Source organism: Meleagris gallopavo, chromosome 5 (genome assembly GCF_000146605.3).
Source record: "Meleagris gallopavo isolate NT-WF06-2002-E0010 breed Aviagen turkey brand Nicholas breeding stock chromosome 5, Turkey_5.1, whole genome shotgun sequence".
NCBI classification, from domain to species: domain Eukaryota; kingdom Metazoa; phylum Chordata; class Aves; order Galliformes; family Phasianidae; genus Meleagris; species Meleagris gallopavo.
Genome location: NC_015015.2, coordinates 37,230,903 through 37,255,763, shown reverse-complemented (window position 1 = coordinate 37,255,763; position 24,861 = coordinate 37,230,903). Strand labels below are relative to the sequence as shown.

The following is a 24,861-nucleotide window of genomic DNA, read 5'->3' as shown; positions in this document are numbered from 1 at the left end:
GCGGGTGCGGGGTCGGATGCGCGACGTTCCCTTTATTGGACCGGAGCGCGCGCGGTCCATTGAGACGAAACAAATTTTGCGTCCTCTCCCCGGAAGCCTCGTTCCTTTTCTTAGTGCCCCCGGCTAGGAGAACGGTTGCAGGGCGCCCTTCCCGGTGACACACGGCACAGCTCGGAGCTCGTTGTTGCAAAGAACCTTTGTCTGAAATCTGTAAAGGCAGGAAAGCCTGCCTGCCTTTCCCGAAACTTTTAATTTCCTGCCGCGAAGGCACGTCGCTCTCTTCAGAGTAACGTGTATTTAATTAAAAGGTGTTTTTGTGTTCCAGGATGACTCACTCGTGGTGTGGAAGGAGGTGGACCTGACCCGTCTCTCAGAGAAAGAGCGTCGTGATGCTTTGAATGAAATCGTTATCCTTGCTCTGTTGCAGCATGAGAACATCATTGCGTACTACAATCACTTCATGGATAACACCACGCTGCTGATTGAGCTGGAGTACTGTAATGGTGAGAGCCCTCCTCCCTCTTACCAAAGCAGGCTGCTGCATTGCTGAGTTACCGTCCTACACAGCCCGCAGGGAGCATTGCTGGGGTGTCCCCTGGGTAGAGGCAGAGTAACGGAGATGGATTGTGCTGCTTCCTGAAGAAGAGATTAAAAATTCTTCTGTGGTCTGTGCAGACAGTTCATGGGCAGTTTCTTGAGTGCTGAGAGCAATTGGTGCAACAGAAGAAGTGGCTTACTGATAGTATGCACTTCTAACCTGCCTTCTTTTGTTCTTGCAGGAGGACAATAAGAGAAGAGTATGAGGATATTCGGGCCCCTCTGCCAGTATAGAGTGGGGCTGTTTTCTGTCACGTAATCACCAAATGAAGGAGTCTGTTTATAAGTCAGAGCTTGAAAATCTGTTGGCATGCTGCAATCAGGACTTCTTCCTGCCTTGTGCTGCCAGCTTCTATGTTTACTGTTAAAAAAACAATACAATCCCACTGTTGGTGGAGAAAACTTTAGCATTTCATCCAAGAGTAGATCAGATGGGAGCATTTGCAGCTTGCAGGGTAAACAGCCCTGGCTGGGATGGGGAGGAGGAAGGATTCGAGATGAGTGTCTGTGTTACAACTGCTCTTAGACAGCTGGAGATAGTATGTGGCTGGTATTGCTAGAACAGGAGACTGACTGGAACTGCAGGCTGCTTCCTATGTGGGACAGCTCACCTGGCTATCTGTCCTCTATGTATTTAGGGGTTATCAGCTTTGGGGTTTTTTTGGTGGAAGAGACTTACTGTGGCACTGTCTTTGACAAAGAGCTTTTCCCAGGATTGGCTGAGGAAGACAGCAAACCTCAACAAAACGTTTCTGCCAAACATCCTTGCTGGCACATCGGCTAAAGCTGGTTTTGCCTCTCCAAGTTCACTGCTTTTCATTATGCTTGGTGGAGTTCAGTGCAAGAGTAGGGAAACGTGAGCTCCTTGAAGCACAGTTAGCTTTAGGAGTACTCTGAGAGTTCTTATGCCCAAAATGTCTGCAAGCTTGGAGCCGTTACAAATTAATGAGAGGATTATGGAGAGACAATGGGTTGTACTGATGTCTGTAGCGTATGTCAGTGATTCTAAACTCTTGCTTTGCTCTGAGACAGTAACAAGGAGATGAGTATGTGGCCTGCCTTACCTGAATATCTACGAGTGGCACAGAAGTAGGGGTGTGAAAAGGAGAGAACCTCATTTACACCTAAGAGTATGATGTTTGCTGATGGTTGTGTTAGTTGTTGTACCTGCTACAGTGTACATTTGTATTTGTTACAATGTCAAGCACAAGATAATTTGTAATTCTTAAAGTAAGGCTGGACTCTGTAGGACACTTCTCAGAACCCAAAAATACAGCTGAGACAAAAAGCATAGCTAAATATCCAAAGTCTCTGCCGTTTAACTGGCACCCCCTTTCTGGAGATCTGGTGAATATTAGTCCCATTGTACAAGAGAGGAAACTAACCTGTGCAAAGTTCTGTCTGTGTTCAGTGGTACCGTAAGATTTGGATTTATCATGAAAATAATCTCATTGCATACACCTGAAACAAATTTGGGGAAGAAATATTCTATAAAAAGAGAGAAAACAGAAGAGAGAATAAAGTCAAAACTCAAATGGGATCAGATGGAACAAAAAAAAAAGTAATTTGGTTCTGTTTTGGTATGTGTGCATACCAAAGTTATTGATCATCTGAATCAAGAATTACTTATCTCCCTGTGCAGGATTTTGGTGATGTGGTACTCGGTGGGCTGCACTTTGGCTCAGAAAAACTGTCAAAAAAAGATAAAAATATCAGAAATGAGGAACAGAAAATGCTAAAAACCTCTGTAGTCTGAATTGCAAGGAAGGAGGCTTGTGAGAAGAGGCATTTCAACTTTGGTTAAATTGTGAAGAGTCACTCATAGATCATTTACATACGTGAACATAAGGCTGGAAAAGGAAATGTGGTGAGAGAGATCATAGCGTGACAGAATGAGAGGAAATTAAGCAAAGGGAATCTTGACTGGAATATCAGAATATCCCTACTGCAGAAGTCTTGTCTCTTCAAGGAGACAGAGCAGCCTTTTGTTTTTTGGGACATCTACAACTGGACAGACTCAGAAAAGAAACAGCAGGAAGCTGTCTTGCACTACACCCATGAGTATAGAACAGGTATTCTGTTACTTTTAGGACTTAAGATACAATAATTGGGAAATGGAATAGCAACAGGATATGGTCAGAGATTTGGTATTTACTGGTAAGATGCTAATCTGGCAGAGTCTCACTGCCCTCAGCACTCCACGTGATTTCTTTTAGCGCTCCTTTCAGTCTGTGAGTTGCCTTGGAGAGGCTGCATTTGCTGCTTTCAGGCTCCTGTTGGTTGTGCTGCTGTTGTCAATAGTTTGTGAATCCTTCATCACTGTATTTGACATCTCAGATGGAGAGGCAGCTCAGATTAAGTGGGGAAAGGCAGTGATTGGTGTCTTCAGAGACTTCTGTGCCTCACAATGCTGGTGGGGTTTTTTTTGGTGTTTTGTTGTTTGTTTTAAAAAATATACATACTCTGCTGAAAACATAAGACTTAATCTCACATGATTTGGTGTACAGGTTAAATGTTTGCATATGCCAAGAAGCTAGGGAAGATCTTAGATGGAAAAAATTAATTCTGTGTGTGCCTGACCAGAGTAAGTGGAAAGCATGAAGAGGGCTGGTGTGATTCACTTGGTCTTTAGTGGGATTTGAGCACTCCCAGCAGTAAGATAGCAGAGTAACTGCTGTCATTAACTAAGATGATCCTCTCTCTTTCTCACTCATTATTACAGGAGGGAACCTCTACGATAAGATTCTGCGTCAGAAGGACAAGTTGTTTGAAGAAGAGGTAATCTGGACTCGTTTTGGGGAGCAGTGGGGCTAGATTTGTGTTCTGGAGCTTTGGCTGGTGATCTGAGTGTTCATGCTACTTTTTTTTTTTTTTTTTTCCTCCATATCACTGGGATGGGAATTTTTTTTTGTAAATCTGGGGGTTGACATCCTTCCTCTTTTATTGAATACTGCAGACATTTATGCACCATCAGAAGCTTTATTTTCCTTTTTGGCTATCTCTAGACAATATAAGCTTCCTAGTAAGGAATAAGAGTGCACTCAGTTGACTTTTGTCGTCCCATCATCTTGGCTAAAAATTCACTTCAAAATCTTTCTTCATAGTTGGTACTGAGTTTGCCTCTTAACCATTTTCTAAGTTCTTTTTGAGTAATTATTCTGAAGCTATCTCACCATGGACTTTTTCTTTAAAACATATATTCTGCTGTTTCTACCTCATGTTGAGATGATGCTTATACTTATTTCTCTTACATAATGCATTTTAAGGCCTCCTGACTCATGGTGAATATTGAATCACAGTTAAATTCTAGGGAGTTCAGTTGTAGATCTTTTCTATCTTGTCATTAACTGTCTTTGCTAATTCTTTTAACTCACTGAATTCTGTGTTGCCTATCAGGACTGGCACTGTGAATGACACTAGAAAATTCAGAGATTTCCAAAACAGGAAATCCTGAAAGTAATGATACATTTTCACATTCCTGAGAGAGGAATGAGTGTGGTTAAGCCTTCTTGCTATGCCTCTCTGTGTCAGGGACGCCAAGTTTTTTTTATTTTATGGGTCTTTTTTGGGTTTTTGTTTAAGCCTCACATAAGACTTTTATTTCTACCTTTACAGATGGTGCTCTGGTATCTCTTCCAAATTGTATCAGCTGTGAGCTGCATTCATCGAGCAGGAATTCTTCACAGGTATGTGCTGCATGGCATACAGCTGAGGTAACAAGTGCAATTTGTGGATGTGAGTGCAGAACTCCTTTGAGTACCCTTTGCTTTTGTGTTTAAAGGAAGCCACAAGATTCTCTGTTCAAAGCGTAGCTGGACTGCCTAGATGTTAAATATCACTTCTGTAAGGATTTTTTTGTTGGACTAGAAATGGTGTTCTAATAAACATGACAAATTTTGTATCAGAAAATGGAGTAGCTCTCTTTGCTGCACCTTTGAGAACAAAGAGTTAATCCATGTAGGAAAGGAGCAAATTGGTCCTTTACTGCCACAGCACATAAACAATGTTTGCTGAAGTGGATAGGAAGGAAGAACAGTTAGTTCTGGCCTAGGGCACTTCACACCTGCTGGACAAGTAATAGCTTCAGACCAATATGTGCATCCTTACCTATCTAATTCCTGGAAGCTGACAGCGATGGAGACTGTGTTGGGGCTATGCTATAAGGTCACTGAGATGAAGATTTCTCCCAGATTTGACTAAATACCATGTAATTAATCTGTTATTTAAGGAAGTTAGCAGGTAGTGGTAATATAGACATTGACTCTAAGATTTTAATGTGAAGCTAAGTTATCTTTTTCTGATGCTTTGGCTGTTTGGGAGGGGTAAATTTCATTGCTTACGTGTGCTTAAGAGTGCCCAGTGTGTGGGCAGAGTGAGGAGGTGGTGACGTTCTGGAGAGCATTGCACACACAGACTGTGGTTTTCAGCAAGGTTGGCTGGTGTGCTGCACAACGTCCTTCTGTAACAAGCAGAGCTGTGTGAGGATGCTCATATCTTTGAGACAGCATCCTGGCTGCTGACAGTCTGAATCTCTGGTTAATCAGTGAGTCTTAGGAATGAACAGTTAGTAGCTTACACTCCACAAAGCAGTGCCTAAGTTTTCGACCTAAAGCAATGTTGCGTCTGTGCTGCTTTGCAGTATTTTCCTACTTTCTGGTGCCCATCTTTGCAGCTGGGGAACGTGTGGCTCACATCCATCCATAGCAAAGAATTGAACAGTTATTTAAATGTTTGCAGTGATTTCCTTCTGCTGCAGAAGTGACGCAGAACTTAGCGATGTCCCAAGGGGGTGAAAGCAAAGTGCTGCTTTACTTGATATTGTCCTGATCTACACTGGGAAGCTCTTCATAGTATGTTAGGGAAAGGAAATGTTACAAAGTGTTGGCTGTGGGAAGCGCATCATACTGTGGGAGCTTCCTCTCTATATCAACAGCATCTTGTATTGATCTGTGATTCTACACATAACTCCTTCGATCTGGAACAAAATACTTGCAGTGAGGCTTGGAGTTATGCATTTTGTTGGCCATCAGCCTTTTGCTCTTTGGGATATAGTATGTCATGCTATAATTTGGACTTGTTCCTGAGGTGTAAACTAGAGGGATGTTGTGCTTACGTTCTGGAGTAGCATCTGTTTTGCACCCTCTGCTTATATTTGCACATACACATTCATGCGTTTTCTTAGCAAGCTCAGAAACTTGGTTTGGATCCGCTCATAAAAACAGGGAAAATAAGACTTGTTCAGTGACCTTCAGCTGAGAAGGAATTGAGAGAAGTAAAAGAGAACCATCTTTGCTCTGTGGCTTTTACAGAGGTGTTTGGAGCCTGAACTTTTTAGACTGTGTTGTGGCTTTGAGGGCATATGATAAAATATGGCTAACTGCTGTTACAGCCCTGGTACCTGGGCTCAGACTGCCTTTGGAGAGCTGTGTGAGAGTTTGCTCTTAGGGCAGCAGTTACCTTATGGGGAGGGGGGGTGTGGTAGTGTGTGGGAGACTGTGAAATCTGGAAGTATATTTCAGCTGCATTTCTCTTTCTTCTTCTAGAGATATAAAGACATTAAATATCTTTCTAACCAAAGCAAACCTGATTAAACTGGGAGACTATGGGTTGGCAAAGAAGCTGAACTCTGAGTACTCTATGGCTGAGACTGTGAGTATATGCTTTCTTTTGTGCAGAACTGAGGGTTGGAGTCTGTTTTTTCTTGTTTATTTTTCCATTTCAGCTCTGCATGCCTTATAGAAGATCAGGAATGCTGAATTTATTTTCTGTGTTTTTCCTTCCTCTCTCCACCTAACTTATCTCACTGACATCGGTGTATTTGCTGATGTGTTGCAGCCTTCAGTTATCCTTGCTCCCAGGTTATCTTTCTGAGGTTTAAACTAAAGATAGGCGACACTGTGGGCATGGAATTGTACCAGAGCCAGCATAACTACATTGGAGAGCACTGTTCTTTCTCTAGTACCTTGGCACTGTGCTTCCAAAGGTGAATCTATGTAACATGAAGGTGTAGCAGTCTGAGGACATGGAGACAGCACAGTCACATCATTATTTCTAACTCTCTCCCTCTGGGCTAGTTAAACACAGTTCAGAAAGATAAGCTAACCTGGTCATGCTGCTGTGCTAGCAGGACTATTTTGGCTCAGCTGTGCCTGAGATAGCTTGGATCTGTTTCCCTGACATTGCACTGTGCCATAGATATGCCTCTTGTCTCTTTAATATCTCTGAACTGAATTACAAAGAAGCAAGAAAGGTGCTTCTTATGGTAGATGTATAGTTTATTGGTAATGCTGTTGGTGGGTGGGAAAGATTGCAGAAAAAAGTAGTTCTACCAGAAGGCTGTCAAATTTGGCTTTGTTCCAGACCCTTCCAGAAAGCAGTTTCTGGAACAGCCATGGTTATGAAACAGGACAAGCTGTATTGCAGGCACCTGAAAGGCTCGACTTAGATTTCCCAGCTCTGTTAATTTCTGTGGTTGTGCACTAGAGTTGGAAAGGGAGACAATGTCTGGATATCTCCTATCTGCTAAAGGCCTTTATTACAGTTTAGGACGCAAGCCAACCTGCACATCCCCTTACCAGGTCTTATTATTAGATCTATGTAAGCTATTGGTGTTCTCTTAAGATGTGCAGTTAATTGCTTGCCAACTTCCTTCCAGAATAAGAGCACTATTGTGCAATTGTACAGTAAGTGGGAACTCAAGGCTACTGCATAAAGCCCTTGCTAAGCTGGGCTGTAGCAAAACCATTTGTTTTGTCACATTTTTCATGGCTTACTGACTTTCAGAGAAACTGCAGTCTGTGCTATAATCTTCATCTTATTATTTTTTGCCTGTGTTGGGTATATTCATCTATACAACAGCTTTTTTTCCTCCATCCTTTTTTTGACTTATGAAAATCCTCTAGTTAAATATTTTCAACCATCTTTCTTTTGTATTTGCTGGCTATGCTCCAGGCCAGCTGTTCAATCTGTGGTCTAATGACTAGTGGCAGTCTGGAAGTTGTCTGTTGTAAAATGAGTGCAAAGAATGTTATTGTTAATATTTTTCATCATAAAATTTATAATTGTAACAGTCAAATTATGAATTTGTAAAATAGGTACATCTTGCTTACTATATGCTTGTTTCTTCATTCATTACTCTTCCTCCCAGTTACCAAGGAACATACAGAAAAATATGCCTTACATTATCCTTTGCCTGAAAAAGATGTGTCCTAGATCTTCTTGTGATATTCCATCTAGCTGAGGCTCTAAGCCTTCCTGTGGTTAGGACTTGTGCAGCTCTGTAGCTGTCATGCTGTGTAAAAGGAAATGGAAGGTAGATGATGGTACACCAAATACCTAACAAGCACTTTCAGAATCTATCAGAGTCTAATGAAAGACAGCCCTTGTAGACCTTGGAGTTTTGTTGAGGGAGTTGAAAGGGCAGCTATAAATATTTCCCTTTCTCTTAAATCTTGTCTTTTTGTACTATTTCAGTATCTGGTCGCTTGCTAGGAAATGATCTGAGTTCATGAAAGCTCAATTCTTACACCTTTTAACCTGCTCTTCGTGTATCTCCTTTTTGCGACGTTGAGCTTTGCCACTATTTCTGTTACAGCTGGAAGGGCTTCTCTATTTAAGAGCTGAGTTCTTGGATTTGAGGCAGGGAACTTAAACACTGTTCAGGAAAGCCCCCTTCTGAAGTGTAAGCCTTTCAGGTAGGACCAGTGCCAGCTTTCTATATACTGACCCCAGAGTAAACCCTCTCTAATCAGAGACAAAGTGGCCTTTGTCCGGTAGGACCTGACAGCTATGTTAGAAGCTTCGCTAGATCCCTTTTCCATTAATCTCTTCTCAGGATTTCTGTATAGCTGGCCAGTATGCGAAGCCCTAATTACCCCCAAAGGCAGTATACTTAAGAGAGGGGCAAGTCCTTGTTGTGTTGTTACGACTGCTGTTCTGTTGAGAACCACGTACTACATCAGAATGTGAGCAGAGGTGTCTGGGATCTTGTTAGAAATGCAGGCACAGGCTTGTGGGTGAGGGAGGAAGAAGTGTGCTGCTTGTTCCTATCCCTCCAGCACATGTTGGGGTGATGTGTGATCTGTATCACTAATGCTGTGTCAGAGCTCTGTTGAATCCTGATGCTCATGAGCCTATGTGAACAGGTGAGATGCAGAGCTTCAGAACTGAAAACTGCTAGAGTGGTTCTGATTTTTAAATGTTCTTTTTTTTCCAGCTGGTCGGAACTCCTTACTACATGTCTCCAGAACTCTGCCAAGGTGTGAAATACAACTTCAAATCAGATATTTGGGCTGTGGGCTGTGTCATCTTTGAGCTTCTTACTTTGAAGAGGACCTTTGATGCTACTGTAAGTCTGCAAACCAGGATGGACTGAATAACCTTATTTTTATCACTCTGAGGTACACGCTTGGCTCATAGCTTTCTTAATTCATGTTTTTCTTTCACTGTTGTTTAAATCTGCTGATTAAGAAACCAGTGGCCGGGGAGTGCCGATAACAGTCAGAGAAATTGCTTGCAAGATTTTCCCATGGGTGCTTCCATGGCCTTTGCCAAACCCATTCCTCTATAGCCCCGGGTTTATCAGCTGCTGACTGCAGACTGTGTCCTGGTTGTGGGTGAAACATCCTTTCCTCCACAAGAAGGAAGTTGGTGATTGTGTACTTAGGTTTGTTTGTTGGTTTGGTTTTTGTTTTTGTTTTTAGCATTACTAGCTGTGTGCAACATTGCATAGGGAAAAACAGCCTTCCGATTTTACAGGATTTAGTCCTGTTGTCCTTTCCCAAAGTTTGGGTGCAAGAGAAGAGTGGCCAAGCTGGCATGGAAATGGTAAAAGGGAGCATTGCTGGCTGGAACATGCAGTTTGACTGCTTGTGAGATGAGATGGCAAAAGCTGCAAGCTGGAATGGCACAAGATTCTGTAACCCTTACAAGAATCATGTGAAAATACCATGATTTCCTGGCTATAGAGTTCACATTAGCTATGCTGTGTGGTGTTTTATGCTGTGTGGGAGCTTGCATACAGAGAGGAGCGTGTTCTCCTTTGACTTAAGAGAATTTGATGACAAGGCAGATGTCACCAAGTCCTAGCTATCAGAGGTACCAGTACTGCAGTACTTATTATTAGGTTTCTGGAGAATCCGGAGACCAGGATGTGTCCTGATCAGAGAATGATGAAGACAATAATGGAGGCCGGCACCACCTCTCCCTCTGGGCACAGTACACAGTTCAGTTCCCTTACAGCTGGTTTTGGTTTTGTGCCTAGAATCCCCTGAACCTTTGTGTGAAGATTGTACAGGGAAATCGCGCCATGGAAGTTGATTCCTCTGTCTACTCTTGGGAGCTAATCCAGATGGTGAATTCCTGCCTAGATCAGGTTGGTGAAATACTTAATTTTCAGACATTCTTGCCCAGCTATGTAGTTCAGATGCGAAGAGGAATGATGTGCCTGTTTCAGCATGAAGGCTGTAGATGCAGGGTAATCTCTGTGAGGCTTGGGGCATCACTAAGGCTGGGCTTCCTGCAGTTGTCTCAGGATGCCTTTCAGTCCTGCAGGCTCTGGAGGGATGCTGGGTTTGCTCTGATGACAACTATTTTACAGACTCACAGAAGAAATTATTTTCTCATGCAGTGTTATGGAGGTGGAAGCCTCATCTCTGTGCAGTCTGGCATTCTGACCATGACTGTAGATTTCTATAGGAAATAATTTTTTTGGAAGCAAGAATAGTGTGCATATATTCAGAGTGGGTAAGTTTGTACTGCATATCCCAAACATCCCAAATCATTCCAAATATTTAATTAATTCCTTTCTTTTTTGAGGGGAGGCAAGGAAGAAGGTCCGTGCAACCTTGTACCAGTGTATCACTGTAGATGATGAACATTTCCTAAAGAATGATTATTCTTCACTTCTTTCAGGATCCAGAGAAGAGACCCACTGCAGATGAGCTGCTTGAACAACCCCTTCTCAGCAAACGGAGGAGGTAATTGGATAGATGGTCTTGCCTGAAATCTGATCAAGCCAGGTGGTAGAAAGAGGAGGAGGGTTTGTACAGACTACTGGCATTTAGAATTCTGAAGCAAAGCCTTTAAGTTAATTTGTCCTGATGTGAGGCACTTTTTGAAGTATACTTCATCATCTTTGGAGAGGAGTGCATTTTTGCTTCCTTGTTTTCTGGTCAGTTGCTCTGCTTGTTGAGGCATGGCTACAGTGAGAAAGATCTCTGCATTTCTGGTCTCAGGAGCTGTTATATTGAGAACTTGGAGGCATCCCATTCTGTAATCCTTTGAGGAATGCTGGTTTCTGCTTTTCAGATCTCTAAATGAAGTGTTACATTTAGACCCTCTCAGGGTCATTGAAAAATGCCTTTCGTAATACATATCTCACACAGCGTAGACACTTGTACTTTTTTTTCCTGTACCTCTTTCTTCCTGAGAGAGTTGTACTGAAAATGGTTAATTTTAGTTTGACCACCAGCCTGCACACACTGTCTTTCTTTTAAAGATAGAACAGTATTTTGGACTCTTTGGATCCCACTTTGGTTTCCTTGGGAGCAGTAAGCTTAGTCCTTTATACTGATATTGTTTTGCTTGGTGATCAGTGAAGTTTGAGTTTTGTCTTGCTATATGCACCACCATAAATCCCAAACCCTGATAAAATATAGCCCTTTAGGGTAATTCTAGTGCAATATGGGTATAGGTTGGCCAAGTTCTGGGATATATCTAGTTTGTTCTCTGCACTTCTGGAAGTTTGTTAGCTCTGTGGCACACTCCTTCTGCCCTACTTCATGTATTGCAGTGAGCTCGTAAACAGCTGCTCCAAGAGGGAGCAGCAGTTTATAGGAAAGGAAAGCAGTCTATGTGTGTGCTGATTATCAGTAAATTGCTTTGGGAGATGTGTTGTTGTTTCCTAAAATGCTTTTTGTCCTTTGGCAGAGAGATGGAGGAGAAAGTCACACTGCTCAATGGGCCAAATAAGCGACCAAGGTAATTATTTTGGCACATGTTTGGAAGGGAAGTCTGGGGAGAACAGCTCACCAGAGAGGAACTTTGCTGAGAGTGTTAGTCTGTGACAACCTTAATGGAATAAAGTTTTAAGGAGGTCCTTAAATGCTAGGAAGCATTCCAGAGGGAATTATTTGTTACATAGTTGTCATCCCGCGTTTTACTCTGCCTATTAGATGCATATGTATGGCTGGAACCTTACCTCAGTAGGTCTTATACAGCAGTATAATCTGTCCTGCTGAGGATGTAGTCTTCACAACCTGAATATTTGAGGCAGGAGCAGGAGAAATATGACTATCTGAATGTTGACTTTGAAATGGTTACCTTTCATAGAACTGGATATATGCAAAAGTTCTGCTTAGTGGAGGAGATAGCAATACATATCACATGTATACGGTTTCGTGACTTGTATATCTGTTGAATTACCACAGAATTTAACCTTTCTTCCTGATAAACTCGATCACTTTATGTGAGGTTGTTCCAGTTCACGAGTTGTTCACAAACTGTTTGATGACAATTTCCATTTCGCAATCTGCTAGTGAATTGATTCTGCAGTGAAGAGTTGTATCTCCCTCAAATGGACTGCCTGTAATTTAAATCAGGTGGAGATAGGGGAAATTTAGAAGCTTTTGAGCAAGATTTCGTGACTTCTTTACAAATGAGAACAATTCCATGGCAATTCATTGAAAGCCCAGGTGTTCTGTTGTTTTTAACGACATGAAATTGGATTGTAGGCTTTCTTTATCACTTGCTAGAGGCTGTTTTCACTTCTGCTTAGAGCTGCATTTGATCCTGAGCCAGTCTATAACAGTTGAGGCCTCACGATGACTGAATGAAGAGAGCAGTTTGTGAAAACAGGCTGAGAATGGTTGTGAAGGACTGCAGCTTGGGCCTGGGGAGACCAGTAGAGAGAGAGCAGTAGGAAAATGCATGGTGACGGTGATGTTGAAATTCCTAAAAGCATGTGTGTTCTTGGGGGGGTCCTTGTGCAGGTCGAGTACGGTGAATGAGGCTCCCATTGCAGTGGTGACTTCACGCACTAGCGAGGTGTATGTCTGGGGGGGCGGGAAGTCCACCCCCCAGAAGCTGGATGCCATCAAAAGTGGCTGCAGTGCACGCCAGGTGTGTGCTGGTAACACTCACTTTGCTGTGGTGACAGTGGAGAAGGAGCTCTACACTTGGGTGGTAAGTGAGAGAAACTGCAGGAAGGGGGGATGGTGGGAAGGGAAAGTCAGAATCCACCAACCGGTCATGAGTGTGTTAAATTTGGATGGGAAGCAGCCTGGAAATAGAGAAATTTGATTGCAGTGGATGCTGCAGGAAGCCATCTGCTTTGGCACCGACTCAGGTCTGCCAGGACAAATGTGCTTTTGGGTGAAGATTTCCTTAGTGCCGGGAGGTGCACTGGAGATTGGCTGTGTGCCTAAAGATTGAAGGTAGACGTGTAGGCCCAGACATCAAGTCAAACATCTCTTCTTCTCCTTTCTGGTGACCAGAAGTGCAGTGGAGGATTTGTGGAATACTGTTGTCTTTGATGTCACTTGTGGATGTTCCTGCAAAAATGCCCATTGAAATCTTTGAGCTAGCTATTAATATTTTAGTTTCAGCTTCAATGCTACTCAGAGTTGTTTTTTTGTTTTATTTTTCCCTTTTTTTTCCTACAGACTATGTAGATCTTTCTGCTTTGGTGACATTTATATAATGGTTTTTTTTGCAGCCATTAGGGTTTAGAAATGCTGATTAAAAAGCTGAAGGATGAATTGTACAGAAGTGGATTCTGTAGCTTGGCAGGTGAGAAAAGAGCAGGGATTCCTCACCAATGCTTAAACCCACCAGCTGGTGGCCTAAGACCACATCAGTTATTTGTGCAAAACTGTTGAACTGTGTTGATGTTTAAAGTGTTGCCACTTAGCTAGCAGTCTCTTCCCTAGAGTATTTAACGCTTTCTCTTGTCCTGTGCTGTCTTCTGTCGTTCCTTGGAGACACTGTAATTCTTGGCACCATGTCAGGAGTTGCAGATACAGAAGCTTACCAGATGTTTGTTTTTTTTTTTTTCTTGCAGAATATGCAGGGGGGCACCAAATTGCATGGGCAGCTGGGGCATGGGGATAGAGCATCCTACCGGCAGCCAAAGCATGTGGAGAAGCTTCAGGGAAAAGCCATTCGCCAGGTGTCCTGTGGAGATGATTTCACAGTATGCATCACAGGTGAGAGATGGAAGGGTACCACCGTCCCCTCACTTTGCTATGCTCTGAACTTGTTTGCCTTCGCAGAAGGTCAGCAGAGCAGCATTATGCAAAAAGGAGAAAGCTCTGTGTGTTACCTAATCTTCAGTTTTGTGGACTGAACATTCAGTAGTGGAGATAGATGAAAGTCATTGTACATGGAAAGATGTTGACTCCCAAGAAATCTGGGTGATTTTTTTTCCTAAGGATGCATTTCTTTTTGATGATGAAAGTGATGGTTGAGCACAACTCCTTGTGCCTGTGCAGCATCCATACTCTTATCAGTGCATATGTTGTTTCTCACACATACCTTGTGTTAAAGGCAGAGGAGCCTGAATCCAAGGATCTAAATGTGTTTGAAACATTTTTTTGGATTGTGTGAGGAAGGAGTGCCTCAATTGTGACAGAAGCTTGGAAAAGCACAGGTTTGACAGGGATGAGCTCAGATGCTCAGCACGCTGGAGGACTTAATTAGGGAGTGACAGGATCAAAGTGTGGGTTTCTTTTACAAAATGTGATAGGTTCAACCTAAGATTTTTTTACACTGGTGGCCTGAAAAAGCTGCATGTTGTGGTGCGTGGTCATCCATTTTAGTGTGCTTAAGAAAGAACTCCATAGCCTCCTGATGAGATTATTCTGCACAAAAACAGGCAAGTGATTAGAGAAAATAGGTTGCTCTGGCCATGTCCTAAGAGATTAATGATCAGCTTAATCAAAGCTCTGTGCTAACCAAGCTTCCATTGCCTCCTTCAGATGAGGGCCAGTTGTATGCATTTGGCTCGGACTATTATGGATGCATTGGCATTGACAAGGCTTATGGCTCTGAAGTACTTGAGCCCCTGCAGCTGGATTTCTTTCTTACCAACCCTGTGGAGCAGGTCTCATGTGGAGATAACCACGTGGCAGTGCTGACCAGGAACAGAGAAGTTTACACGTGGGGCTGTGGAGAGTATGGTAGGTAGAGTCTCCCTGGAACCTAAAGGCACTGGGGCGTGCCTGCTCCAGAAGGCAGCATGGTGCACGTGTGTAGTGCTTGGCCTGGGTGAAGGCTGTCTGGCATGTGCTGTGGAATAAAGAACGTTGTGTCTTTGGGGTTTTCTTTCCTTGTGAGAATGGGAAATGGGACTGAGTCCTTGAGACCTCTCTCTGAGAAGCTCTAGGGCACCACCTGGCTTTCCTGTGAATAGGGCAGTCATTCTGTGAATGGGATTCGATTACTTTGAAGATTGGCAGGCAATCTGTGTAGGAAAGTGGGTTTCTAGTTCTGTGAGGAGGGGGAGACCACACAGTTTCTTAGGTGTGGGCACCTGTGAGGCCCTTTCTGACTGTACTGTTTTCCCTGATACAGGGCGCTTGGGTTTGGATTCAGAAGAAGATCACTGTACACCTCAGAAGGTAGGACCGTGACCACTTTTTCCCAAAATCCGCATGGGCTTAACTCCAAAATTGTTGCTATTTGGAAATGCTAGCTGCCTGAGGCTCAAGCAGGGTTTTTGTTTTGGTTTGCTTTGGTTTGTTTGTTAAGGTATCATAGAGTTTGCAAGGGTTTTGTTTTCACTTACTCACTTCATTTTGCTTCATTTATCCCTAGAGATCATGGCAAAGGGATGTGCTACTTCCAGACTAGCCAGCATCATGACTTAGAGCTGATCTCCAAGCTGAAACTGGAAATGCTGAACTTAGTATTATAGAAATCATAGGAAATACCAAATTGCATGCGGCAGGTCTGTACAGGAAACTTGCAACACTGCAAACAAATGGGAGTCTTTGAATTTCACTTAACATGTTAAAGATGAGTTCAAAGTAAAACACTCTTGTGTTTAATCAATGGATATACAGATGGTGTATATATATATATATATCCAGGAGCTTGGCTAATATTAATTTATATTGGTAGGAAATGAGAGAAAGTACACTCTACCCTGTCCTGGGCTCGCGAGATGAACTCCTGATGGAGCAGATCTCCAGAGAGATCCTTCCCTACTGGCAGTCAGCTCTTAAATGGGTCTAGGAGAGGTGGAGCCAGGCTCCACCCCTTCCTGCAGCACAGGTGAATTGCCTTCACCTGTGCTCCCATGGCTGACTCATTGCTCACCTCAGGTGATCAATCAAAGGTTCAGGCCATGATTCAGCAGCCCCATACACTCTTGAAACATGGTGCAAGGGATAATTAATGTAAAATAACCAATGAGAGTCAGAAACCAACAAGGCTGTGCCTGGTAGCCAAATATCTGCAACCACATGGTATCACACCCGCATAGCACAGACCCAGCCCTGCTTGGCTACCTGATGCTGCAGCTCATAGATGTCAGCTGACTGGGATGTGTGTTTACCACATTCTGGTTCCTCTGCTGGATCAGAGGTGTCTGTGCACAAGATCTAGAACGCCTTGAATTTCTGCACTGAAATTCTGCACAGAATTTCAGTGTTCTATAGACTTTATGGTATTCTTGCACTTGTATTCAAAGCAACTGTATTAGGTGCTGTTAGTGCCCAGGCTGGCTGAACCGCTGTTTTCTAACCCACTATGTTTTTCCTATTCTGGCTTCTATGTAGCAGTGGTTGGGATTTGGGTTTTCTCAGGGTGTGTTTCTTCCACATAGGTGGATGTTCCAAAGACTTTGAACATTGTATCCGTTCACTGTGGCTGTGATGGGACCTTCCTGCTCACCCAGACAGGCAAAGTGTTGGCGTGTGGACTCAATGAGTTTAACAAGCTGGGCCTGAATCAGTGCACATCAGGGATAATTAACCATGATGTAAGTGCATTTGGGTCCTGCCTCCAGCTTCCAACAGCCAGTAGCACGTGCGGGAAGAGAAGTCCTGCAACAAGTTTGTTAGAGTTGTGCCCGTTCGTTAGTTCCAGACCAAGACAACGGACACTGATGTTGTGGGGAGGGGCAAATTATTCCTCAGCTTCCTGTCTGCCCTGTGGTCTTGGCAGATCTGAGGTAGTGAAACACAGTGACTGCTCCAGTGTAACTGGAAGCTGGCAGGAGTTTTCCATACCTGTGCTGGAGGACTGTCTAGGTTAACGTGGTCTGCCAAGACCTGCTTGAGTAGGTCTTAGCTGATGAATGTGTTATCCTTCACTCTGTGCTTATCCATATGTCTTTTCTCAGACATACTGTGAGGTACCCTATGCTACTTCCCTTACTTTGGCCAAGCAGCTCTCTTTCTACAAGATCCGTACCATTTCTCCAGGGAAGACGCACACAGCTTCCATTGATGGTGAGCCACATGTATTAAGAAACAAATACTACTTGCTTCATTCCTTTACATCAGCTTTGCCCTTTCAGCCTGGCTTCTCTTGGTGAAGTGGTGCTATCAGTGCAATGATTGCCAGGCCCTTGACCTTGAAGGTTATGTTCTTGGTATCAGGGCTCATGCATGCTCCAGGAACCAAGATTTCCCGTTCCTCAATTAAAACAGCAGCATCAGCTGCCAGAGTAATCTTTTTTTTTTTTGTTAAAAAGAGGTTTTTGAAAAAATTATGCAAAATCCACTGTCCTCTGGGATAGTGAAGGAATCATTTATGACTGATGTCACTTGAGCAAAGCCTAACTCAGCCCGAGGAACTGGGGAGGTGTTTCCAGGTTGAAGCTTTTCCTCTTGAGGCAAGCACTGTTCCCTCCCAGTCTGGCTGGCTTCTCAGCAGAGTCCTTTCTGCTTATGGGCTGGTGCTGCTAGTTCTCTGCATGCATGGCTGCTTCCAGAGTTGGGCCCTCGCTGTGACTGTCTCCTCGTTCCTCCTCTCAGAGCGAGGCCGCCTGCTGACCTTCGGCTCCAACAAGTGCGGACAGCTTGGTGTTGGGGACTATAAGAAGCACCTGGGAATTAACCTGCTGGCAGGCCCCCTGGGGGGTAAGCAGGTGATCAGGGTTTCATGTGGAGATGAATTCACCATAGCTGCTACTGACGGTGAGTGGGTCTCTACGAGGTTGTGGTGGGTTCTTTTGAACTAGATCTGCAGGGTAGTTAACTGGCTCCCACTGTGCGTGTCCTAGAGCCCTCCCACAGTACTGCTCTGAAACTTATAAATAAAATCATCCTAGACTGGGACTCTCTGCCCCAGCCACACCGTCACTGCAGCAGCAAGCATTTTCTGCCCCTTGCGCTGCAGTGCTGGCTTGCAGGATGCCTAATAGATTTATTGCTTTGTTCCTCCCATTGGCAAAATGAAGCTGGCTGATCAAATACTTCAGGACAGCAGTCACAGAAGAGAGGCTGTGAGCCCTGTGACAATTACAGGCTGACAGGGAGCAGGCAAACTGAGTCTGTTGAATTTCTCTTTTCCTCAGACAACCATATCTTTGCCTGGGGTAATGGTGGGAATGGGCGTCTGGCAATGACACCGACTGAGAGAGCACATGGTTCTGATATTTGTACCTCATGGCCTCGGCCAATATTTGGATCTTTGCATCATGTTCCAGACCTGTCATGCCGTGGCTGGCATACCATCATCATTGTTGGTAAGTGAAGTTTAGGATTAAATTTTGAGATCTTGATTCTGATGATTACTTGCCAGGGACAAGACTATAAATCCTGCCTGGGAGCAGGTCGGGTGGCTCTGGGGAATGTGGGAAGCAGCTCTGAGCTCTAGGCCTCACAGTGCTGCCTTTACGTACTGTTAGCAGGAGTTCCTTTGCTTTATATCTCTCTAACCAAAATGGTGTTTTTTCTCCCTTTAGAAAAGGTGTTGAATTCTAAAACCATCCGCTCCAACAGCAGTGGCCTCTCCATTGGTACTGGTGAGTAACTTGCCCTGGGGAGCTGTTCTCAGATCGGCTGTTCATTTGACTGTGCACAGTTTGGTTCTGCAGCATAGTTTCTTTGAGTTTGAAAGGCTTTGCAGAAATGCTCAAAGGGAGGAAATGCAGTTGCTGCAATACCTGGAAGGGAATGCACCAGGTTGGAGGGTGGAGATAAGTGAAATGGAGGGGAAGCCTTTGGAGCTGAGAATCTTCAATTTGACAAAGAAGAGCTGAGAACCCCTTGAAGGGGGTTTATGAGGCAGCTGCTGGAGAGGTGGAGTCCAGTTTCTTGGACCTGTGGGAGGGGCCATGATGCTGCAAAAGACTACTGTGCACAAGGCGTTGTGGGAAGGCCTGCAGGGAGAGAAGGTCTGTTAGGAGAGAAGCAGTTGTTGAGGGAGATGCCACCAGCATGTGCTTTCACCACCATGGGTACACAGCCCCAATTTTTCTGCTCCAGATGGGGTTTGGTGACAGAGGAATAACGGAGGTGGGAAAGTGCAAACTTGTCATTTTGTTTGCTAGTGACTCAGAGCTGCACCACCGGAGGAGGAGAGGAAGAGGAAAATGAGCGGGAAGCAGAAACTCCTGATCCCAGTGGAGGCTTTCGGGGAACCATGGAAGCAGATCGTGGGATGGGGGGCTGGATCAGTACCACAGAAGCCAAGGGAAGCGACAGTGCTGACATCAGCTCCTGCCCTGGCTGGCTGAGGAAGGTAATGTGGTATTTTAGAAATGCCCTAAAATGGGGCTGAAGAAAGGGAAGTGGTTCCACTTCTGCCTCTAAGGGTTGCTTAAGAAGGTTCTCAGATCTGTGGTGTGTGGGGAATCTTTTAGGTCTAGCTGCCTTTCTTACCACAAGAGGGTGCTGATGCACTGATTGAAGAGATTAGATCAGCTTTGGGATGGCAGACACCTAACAGTCCTGCTTTGGTGTATCCAGGAGCTGGAGAATGCTGAATTCATTCCCATGCCTGACAGCCCTTTTCCTATGAGCATGGCATCCTCAGAGCCTGAGAAGGAGACTCTCCCTTACCAGGAACTTCAAGGACTCAAAGTGGCCCCCGAGGAACCTACTGGATTCAACAAGCCTAAAACAGAGCCCTGGGTAATGTTATTCAGGTCTTTCATAGTGAATGCTTGGCCAGAATCTCCTGGGACCATAACTGGCGATATCTGAATTTTGGGGAGAGCTGGGAAGAGGGTGTTGGACTGCCCTAATTCATCTGGATGAGGAAAAGAGGGTTGTTGAGAAGAGACGATGCTGCAAAGAGAACAACTTACAGGAATCTAAAATGTGAAACTGGGACTTAGCCAAATGGAAAATAATGAGATCACTTATATGGAAAAATGTGGTTAATTTATAGAGAGAAGGGAAAAAAAAAAAAAAAACGAGATAGAGAAACCTGAGGCCCAGGAGCCTAACAGAAAATAGAACTTAGAAAGCAGAAATTGCTGTGTGGAAGTGGGACTGCCATAGGAAATTGCTGTTAGATTGTCTAATTCCAGGAGTTTCTGCCCAAAGAGGAGGTGCAGATTCCAGGCTAAGGGAAAGGGGTTAGACCAGGTTAATTTTGGTGAGGACAGGATCAGCTTTTCCAAAAGAGGATGTTAATGGTTTTTGTACAGAAGACATAATGAGCTTCTACAAGTTTGGGAGATCAACAACTCATATGAGGTGACACTTCCTATGCAGGGTTTCTTTTTATGGCAACAGAACTGGCCTAAAGGAAGGTTCCTTCCCTTCCATTCAAACACAGTCTGACTTCTCTTCTTGCCTCTGCAGCCTCCTTGCCCGAGTCCAGACTTGCCATGCAGTGAAGATAAGGCTGTGCCTCCTGTCGTGGGCTGCATGTGCAGTGCTCTTCAAGCAGAGGTGGAGCACCTCCGAAGCCTGGTCTTACAGTGTCTGGATGACCAGAAGAAGCTGCAGCAGGAAACCCTTCGTCTGAGTGCCCAGCTCCAGAGGTTCTGCAGTGGAACAGGGGGAATGCAGCAGGTGAGGACCCATCACCTGAGTGCACATCCATGCTCAGGACTTACTCCCCTGATCCTAGTTCTGTGTAGACTGCAGAGAAGGAAGCAGCTTTTAACAGACCCGTCCATAAGAGTAGACATGTGTTGCCTGATTCTTGTTTGAGCTGCTGATTTAGGCTCTGCTAGTAGCAATGGGAATGAAGCCAAGAAGCCAGTTTCCACTGGGGACAACCCAGTTCTTGAGGGACCTGGGATTCCCCTTTATTTCTCCTGGTTAGAAGAAATCAGCAGTCAGATATTGTGGAGAGTCCCAAATGGATGTGGAGAATAGGAATCATGCCTTGTGCAGCTCCTAGCTTCTTTGCAGCTAGTCCCAGAGCTGTTAAGAGGGTTGCTGTGTGTTTTGGCAGGTGGAGGTTCATTCCAAAGGAACCCAGACAGCCAAAGAGGAGATGGAAGTGGATCCAAAACCTGACTTGGATTCAGATTCTTGGTGTCTCCTGGGAACGGACTCGTGCCGCTCCAGCCTCTAGTCTCCTGAGCCCACTGGGATCCATCTAACTTCACAGCACACTAACTGAATGCAGAGAGCGGCTTTCCTGGCTTCAGGTCACTCAGACAAGGAGCGAGGCCGGAGGCTCCAGAGCGGCATCCATGTACGTTTGATATGAACCAGGAGTGATTTTGAAGGGGAAGGGCCTCTGAGCTCTAGGCCAGCTCAGTGATTGAAGCAGCAGCAGCTCCTTTTTGTACCTTATCTGTCAGCTCTGCACATGAAGCAGTATGGCCCCATTATGGTGACAGCTCCGGTAGCAGCTTGTGGCCCTTTCACTGCTTCCTGGGAGCTGCCTTTGGGACCCCAGTATTCATCGCTGCATCTGAGAGAAAGAGACGTGTTTTGTACTGAAGCTGGCTGAACCCTAACACTCACCACCTTCACTTTAGAGGGGTGAAGGGCTAGGATCCTGTCCCTGCCACGCAATGAGGCCCAGCCAGTGATGCTTCTCCTCTCTGCTCGGGGGCTGAGGGAGCAGAGAACATCTCATTCTGGAGGCGGTAGAGATTTTCCTGTAAGGGAGATGGCAGACAGCATGTCCCTGGCCCCAAGGTGCAGCTTCTGGCCATATGGCTGTGTCCAGTGGCCTGTACAGAGAGTTTAAAGGCCTTATTCTGGGTGCCTAGTGCACTTCAACTTCCAGGCAATGCACAGAGATAAGTGAATCGGGTGCAGTTTCTGACAGCTGTAGCAGGGACTGATTGAGATGGGATTTCTGGTACTTGGTTTCAGACCACCTGTTTCCCAATCAGATGCTGAGCGTCTGGTCCTCAGACTAAGTCTTGCATTTCTTGCTCCAGCTGTCAATTTGGTTTGGGTGCCAGAGCTTCTGGTTTCTTGGCATAAGCCTGTAGCTGCTCCCTGCTTGGCTTCTGTTCTGCTTAGCCCCTGGTGTGGGTGTGGGAAGAATCGGTATTTTTCCACTCAATGTTGTGATGAAGCTGGAATGCGTTTTCCTACCCAGAATAGGTCATTAATGCTGTGGTCACAGGATGCAGCCTTCCCCTATGACCACGAATGATCAAGTCTCTGTCTGGAATTCACCTTCTTTCTAGAAGCAAGAGGTTTTCCCAAAGAAAATTGGAGATGGGAAGAGGCATGGTCTGCTCAGGGTTTCCTCATTTCCCATTAAAGAATTAAGTAAATTTTATTTCCCACAAATTTTTTAGCAAACTGATTTTGAACTAAGTGTTTGGGAGTGGTAGGATGACAGGGAGAATCTAGCCTCCCTCCACTTTATGTGAAGCCTCCAAGGAATCCTGAGTCCCTCTCACCTTTGCTGTGAGAGTGGAGTTATGATTTCATTAGACAGTCCCCATCAAAGCACGTCACTAGAATTGTCATAGGTCAAATGGAGCTGGTTATCCTATCACCTCTTCTAGATGTCTTTCTCTGAGAGACTGTCCTTTGGGAGCCAGCATATTCCCCCTTTGGGTCTAGAGGTGGATGCCAAACCGTTTTCCTTGTAATTTATGCTTCTTAAATACTTATTGGTGCCCCTTGCTTGCATCTTGGAGCTGAATTGAGTGCAGTCTCTACAGTGCAGTGTCTGGGGCAATGGTAGTACCCACGTGCCTTCCATCCCTAATGAAGGAAGGGCAGGAGGACAGCCCTCCTGGGAAGTAGCATCAGGTGCTCTGTGTTGCCACATTGCTTGGTTGCCCTGGTGACTCTGCCCTCTTTTCCCCTCGTGTGTTGGAGCCAGTTCTCAGGTTAGGGGCCCGGCTTGAGGGTTGTTGTTGCATTTGGAAACGATCAAGTTGTCATGTTGCAGCAGTGCCTTTGAGGAGCAAAGAGTTGAGCTTGAGCCATGTCCAACAAGCAAGCACCAAGCTGATGGGAGTCGCTCTCCTGCAGTGCACTGCTATCCTCATTTCTCAATGCTCTGCAGTTGGGAAGCTAGGTGCACAGACTGGATTCCCCTTGGATTTAGTGGAGAATTAGGGTCCTAACATAGGGTGCCCCGTGCTCCACAATCTCAAATGTGCCTTAGAGGATTCACGCTATCCAGGTTGTGCCTGTTACAGACCACAGATTTCACACCAGCCAGCTATGCAACCAAAAAAGCAGTTTAAAGACAGCACCTTAGTCATGGGCTGAAATTGGAAGGACAAGTAGGCAGAAGTGCCTCTGAGCAGTTTCAAATCCTTTTGACTTCTCCCCTTCTTGCAGTGCTAGCTCCATATGTGTCAGTCTCCTGCTAGTATTGCTACTGAGTTGTTATAGTGGAACACAACTTTTGCCTGCTCTGACACTCTGGCTGAAAACTAGTTTGTCGTCTTTTTTTTGAAAGGTTAAAGGGTGGAGTGGTTTGGAGTTTCTGTTTAAATAAATGTTTAAACTCATTTGCTTGTGTTCTGATCTCTTTTTGCAGAAGAGTAAGGGGAAACATGCATATATTATCAGAGGCATTCTGTTGTTTGATATATTTTTTTCTTGTATGTCCTGGAAAGATGACCAGAGGACTTACAGGTTCCTTTGCTACGGGAAAAAAATGTCATGTTCTCTGATTCTTAGTAAAAAAAGAAAAGAAAAAGGCCTTTTTATTGCTGTATCTCCTAGTGACGTCAGGAGCCCTTTGTGTGTGCGGTTTTTCAACAGTTTTAATGCCAAGTGGGAAATGAGTAACAGGAAGAGAGGTTCACAGGGAAGAAGCACCTGTTTCTCTTGAACAGCTCTTACTGAGCATTGAGGTCTATGGAGGTAAAAACCTGACCAATATCAGCTCAGCAAACTGCACAATGTCTGTCATCTCTAAGCTTTTATTGGGGATTTTTGTAAACTGTGAAATGCCTGGAGAGGCAGAGAGGGTCAGAAGCTTAACGTTCAGAGGAGAATCAGAAAGTGAAAATGCAGGACGTCTCTGAGAATGGGATTGTACCACGGTAGAGGAAGCTGAGCCAGATGGAGTAACATAGCTTGGGTAACCCTAACTGTGACAGCAAAAATGTAGGGTAAAACTCTGCTGTCTTACTTTACCTGCAAAATTACCTCAGTGAAACAGTGAAGCGCTCAAGGCTAGCTCTGAAACAAACATGAAGGAAGGGTGGTGATTTAATTTCAATAACTACTTTTGCTTAATCTACAGTTTCAGTCCCAGCATTAGCTCCTTGCCTGTTGCTTAAGGAAAGTCCCCAATTGATTTATTTTACAGTATCATAAGCCCTTCTATGTGGATCTGTCACTGTATCCCAGTAACCATTTGTTGACTTTTAGGATCCACTAAACACAATCAAAAAAAACATAGTGCAAGGAAAATTGAATCAATACTGCAAGACAGGAAGTGGTACTGAATTTCTTAACTACTCTTTAATTCAGTAACATCTTTCATTAATTCAAGACTGTGGGAATACAGCTTCCAGTTTATTCCTTTCCTACCCCTTTTCTTGTTGCCTCTTGCTATCCTCTAATCCCCTATGTTAGTAAGTTCTGAAGTTAAAGCATTGATCTTATTTTCCAGTCAGTTTGGATACAGCCAAGTCTTTTCCCTTGATTTGGGTCTGTTTTTCTCTCTTCTCTGGGCTTGCACATTCTTATACATACCTGGCTGACAGTGCAGTACTGACCCTTTCTGGGACCTTCATGTTTTTCTAGGGTGTGCCACAGGATTGGGATCTCTGCCCACATGTCTATAGGTCAGAAGCACTCCAATTTCTTTCAGGAGTCTGGTCCACCCATTGCAGGCTGGAGTGTTTCTTCAGATTCAGGTTTTTACTAATCCAGTTGAATCTGGTTGCTTTTTATCTGGGTTTTT

General features: G+C 44.5%; 1 protein-coding gene across 1 annotated transcript; it reads left to right on the top strand.

The window, feature by feature from the left end:
• The first annotated feature begins 308 nt into the window (after window positions 1-308).
• NEK9 (NIMA related kinase 9) lies at window positions 309-23,452 on the top strand. The gene is made up of 21 exons (XM_010711763.3): window positions 309-503; window positions 3,320-3,375; window positions 4,213-4,283; window positions 6,141-6,246; window positions 8,813-8,944; window positions 9,860-9,970; window positions 10,510-10,574; window positions 11,527-11,577; window positions 12,588-12,780; window positions 13,658-13,802; window positions 14,574-14,774; window positions 15,169-15,215; window positions 16,424-16,579; window positions 16,943-17,051; window positions 17,580-17,741; window positions 18,122-18,292; window positions 18,512-18,571; window positions 19,100-19,290; window positions 19,518-19,682; window positions 20,361-20,573; window positions 20,962-23,452. Exons 1-21 carry the CDS (start codon window positions 461-463, stop codon window positions 21,082-21,084), a joined length of 2,571 nt encoding a protein of 856 aa, XP_010710065.2. The 5' UTR covers window positions 309-460; the 3' UTR covers window positions 21,085-23,452.
• Window positions 23,453-24,861: the final 1,409 nt, after the last annotated feature.

Bases quoted from the DNA above. Each gene is read 5' to 3' on its own strand.
- NEK9 (XM_010711763.3), top strand. From the start codon at position 461: ATGGATAACACCACGCTGCTGATTGAGCTGGAGTACTGTAATG. The intron at 11,578-12,587 runs GTAATTATTTTG...GTCCTTGTGCAG, and splicing joins GGGCCAAATAAGCGACCAAG to GTCGAGTACGGTGAATGAGG. The intron at 15,216-16,423 runs GTAGGACCGTGA...TCTTCCACATAG, and splicing joins ATCACTGTACACCTCAGAAG to GTGGATGTTCCAAAGACTTT.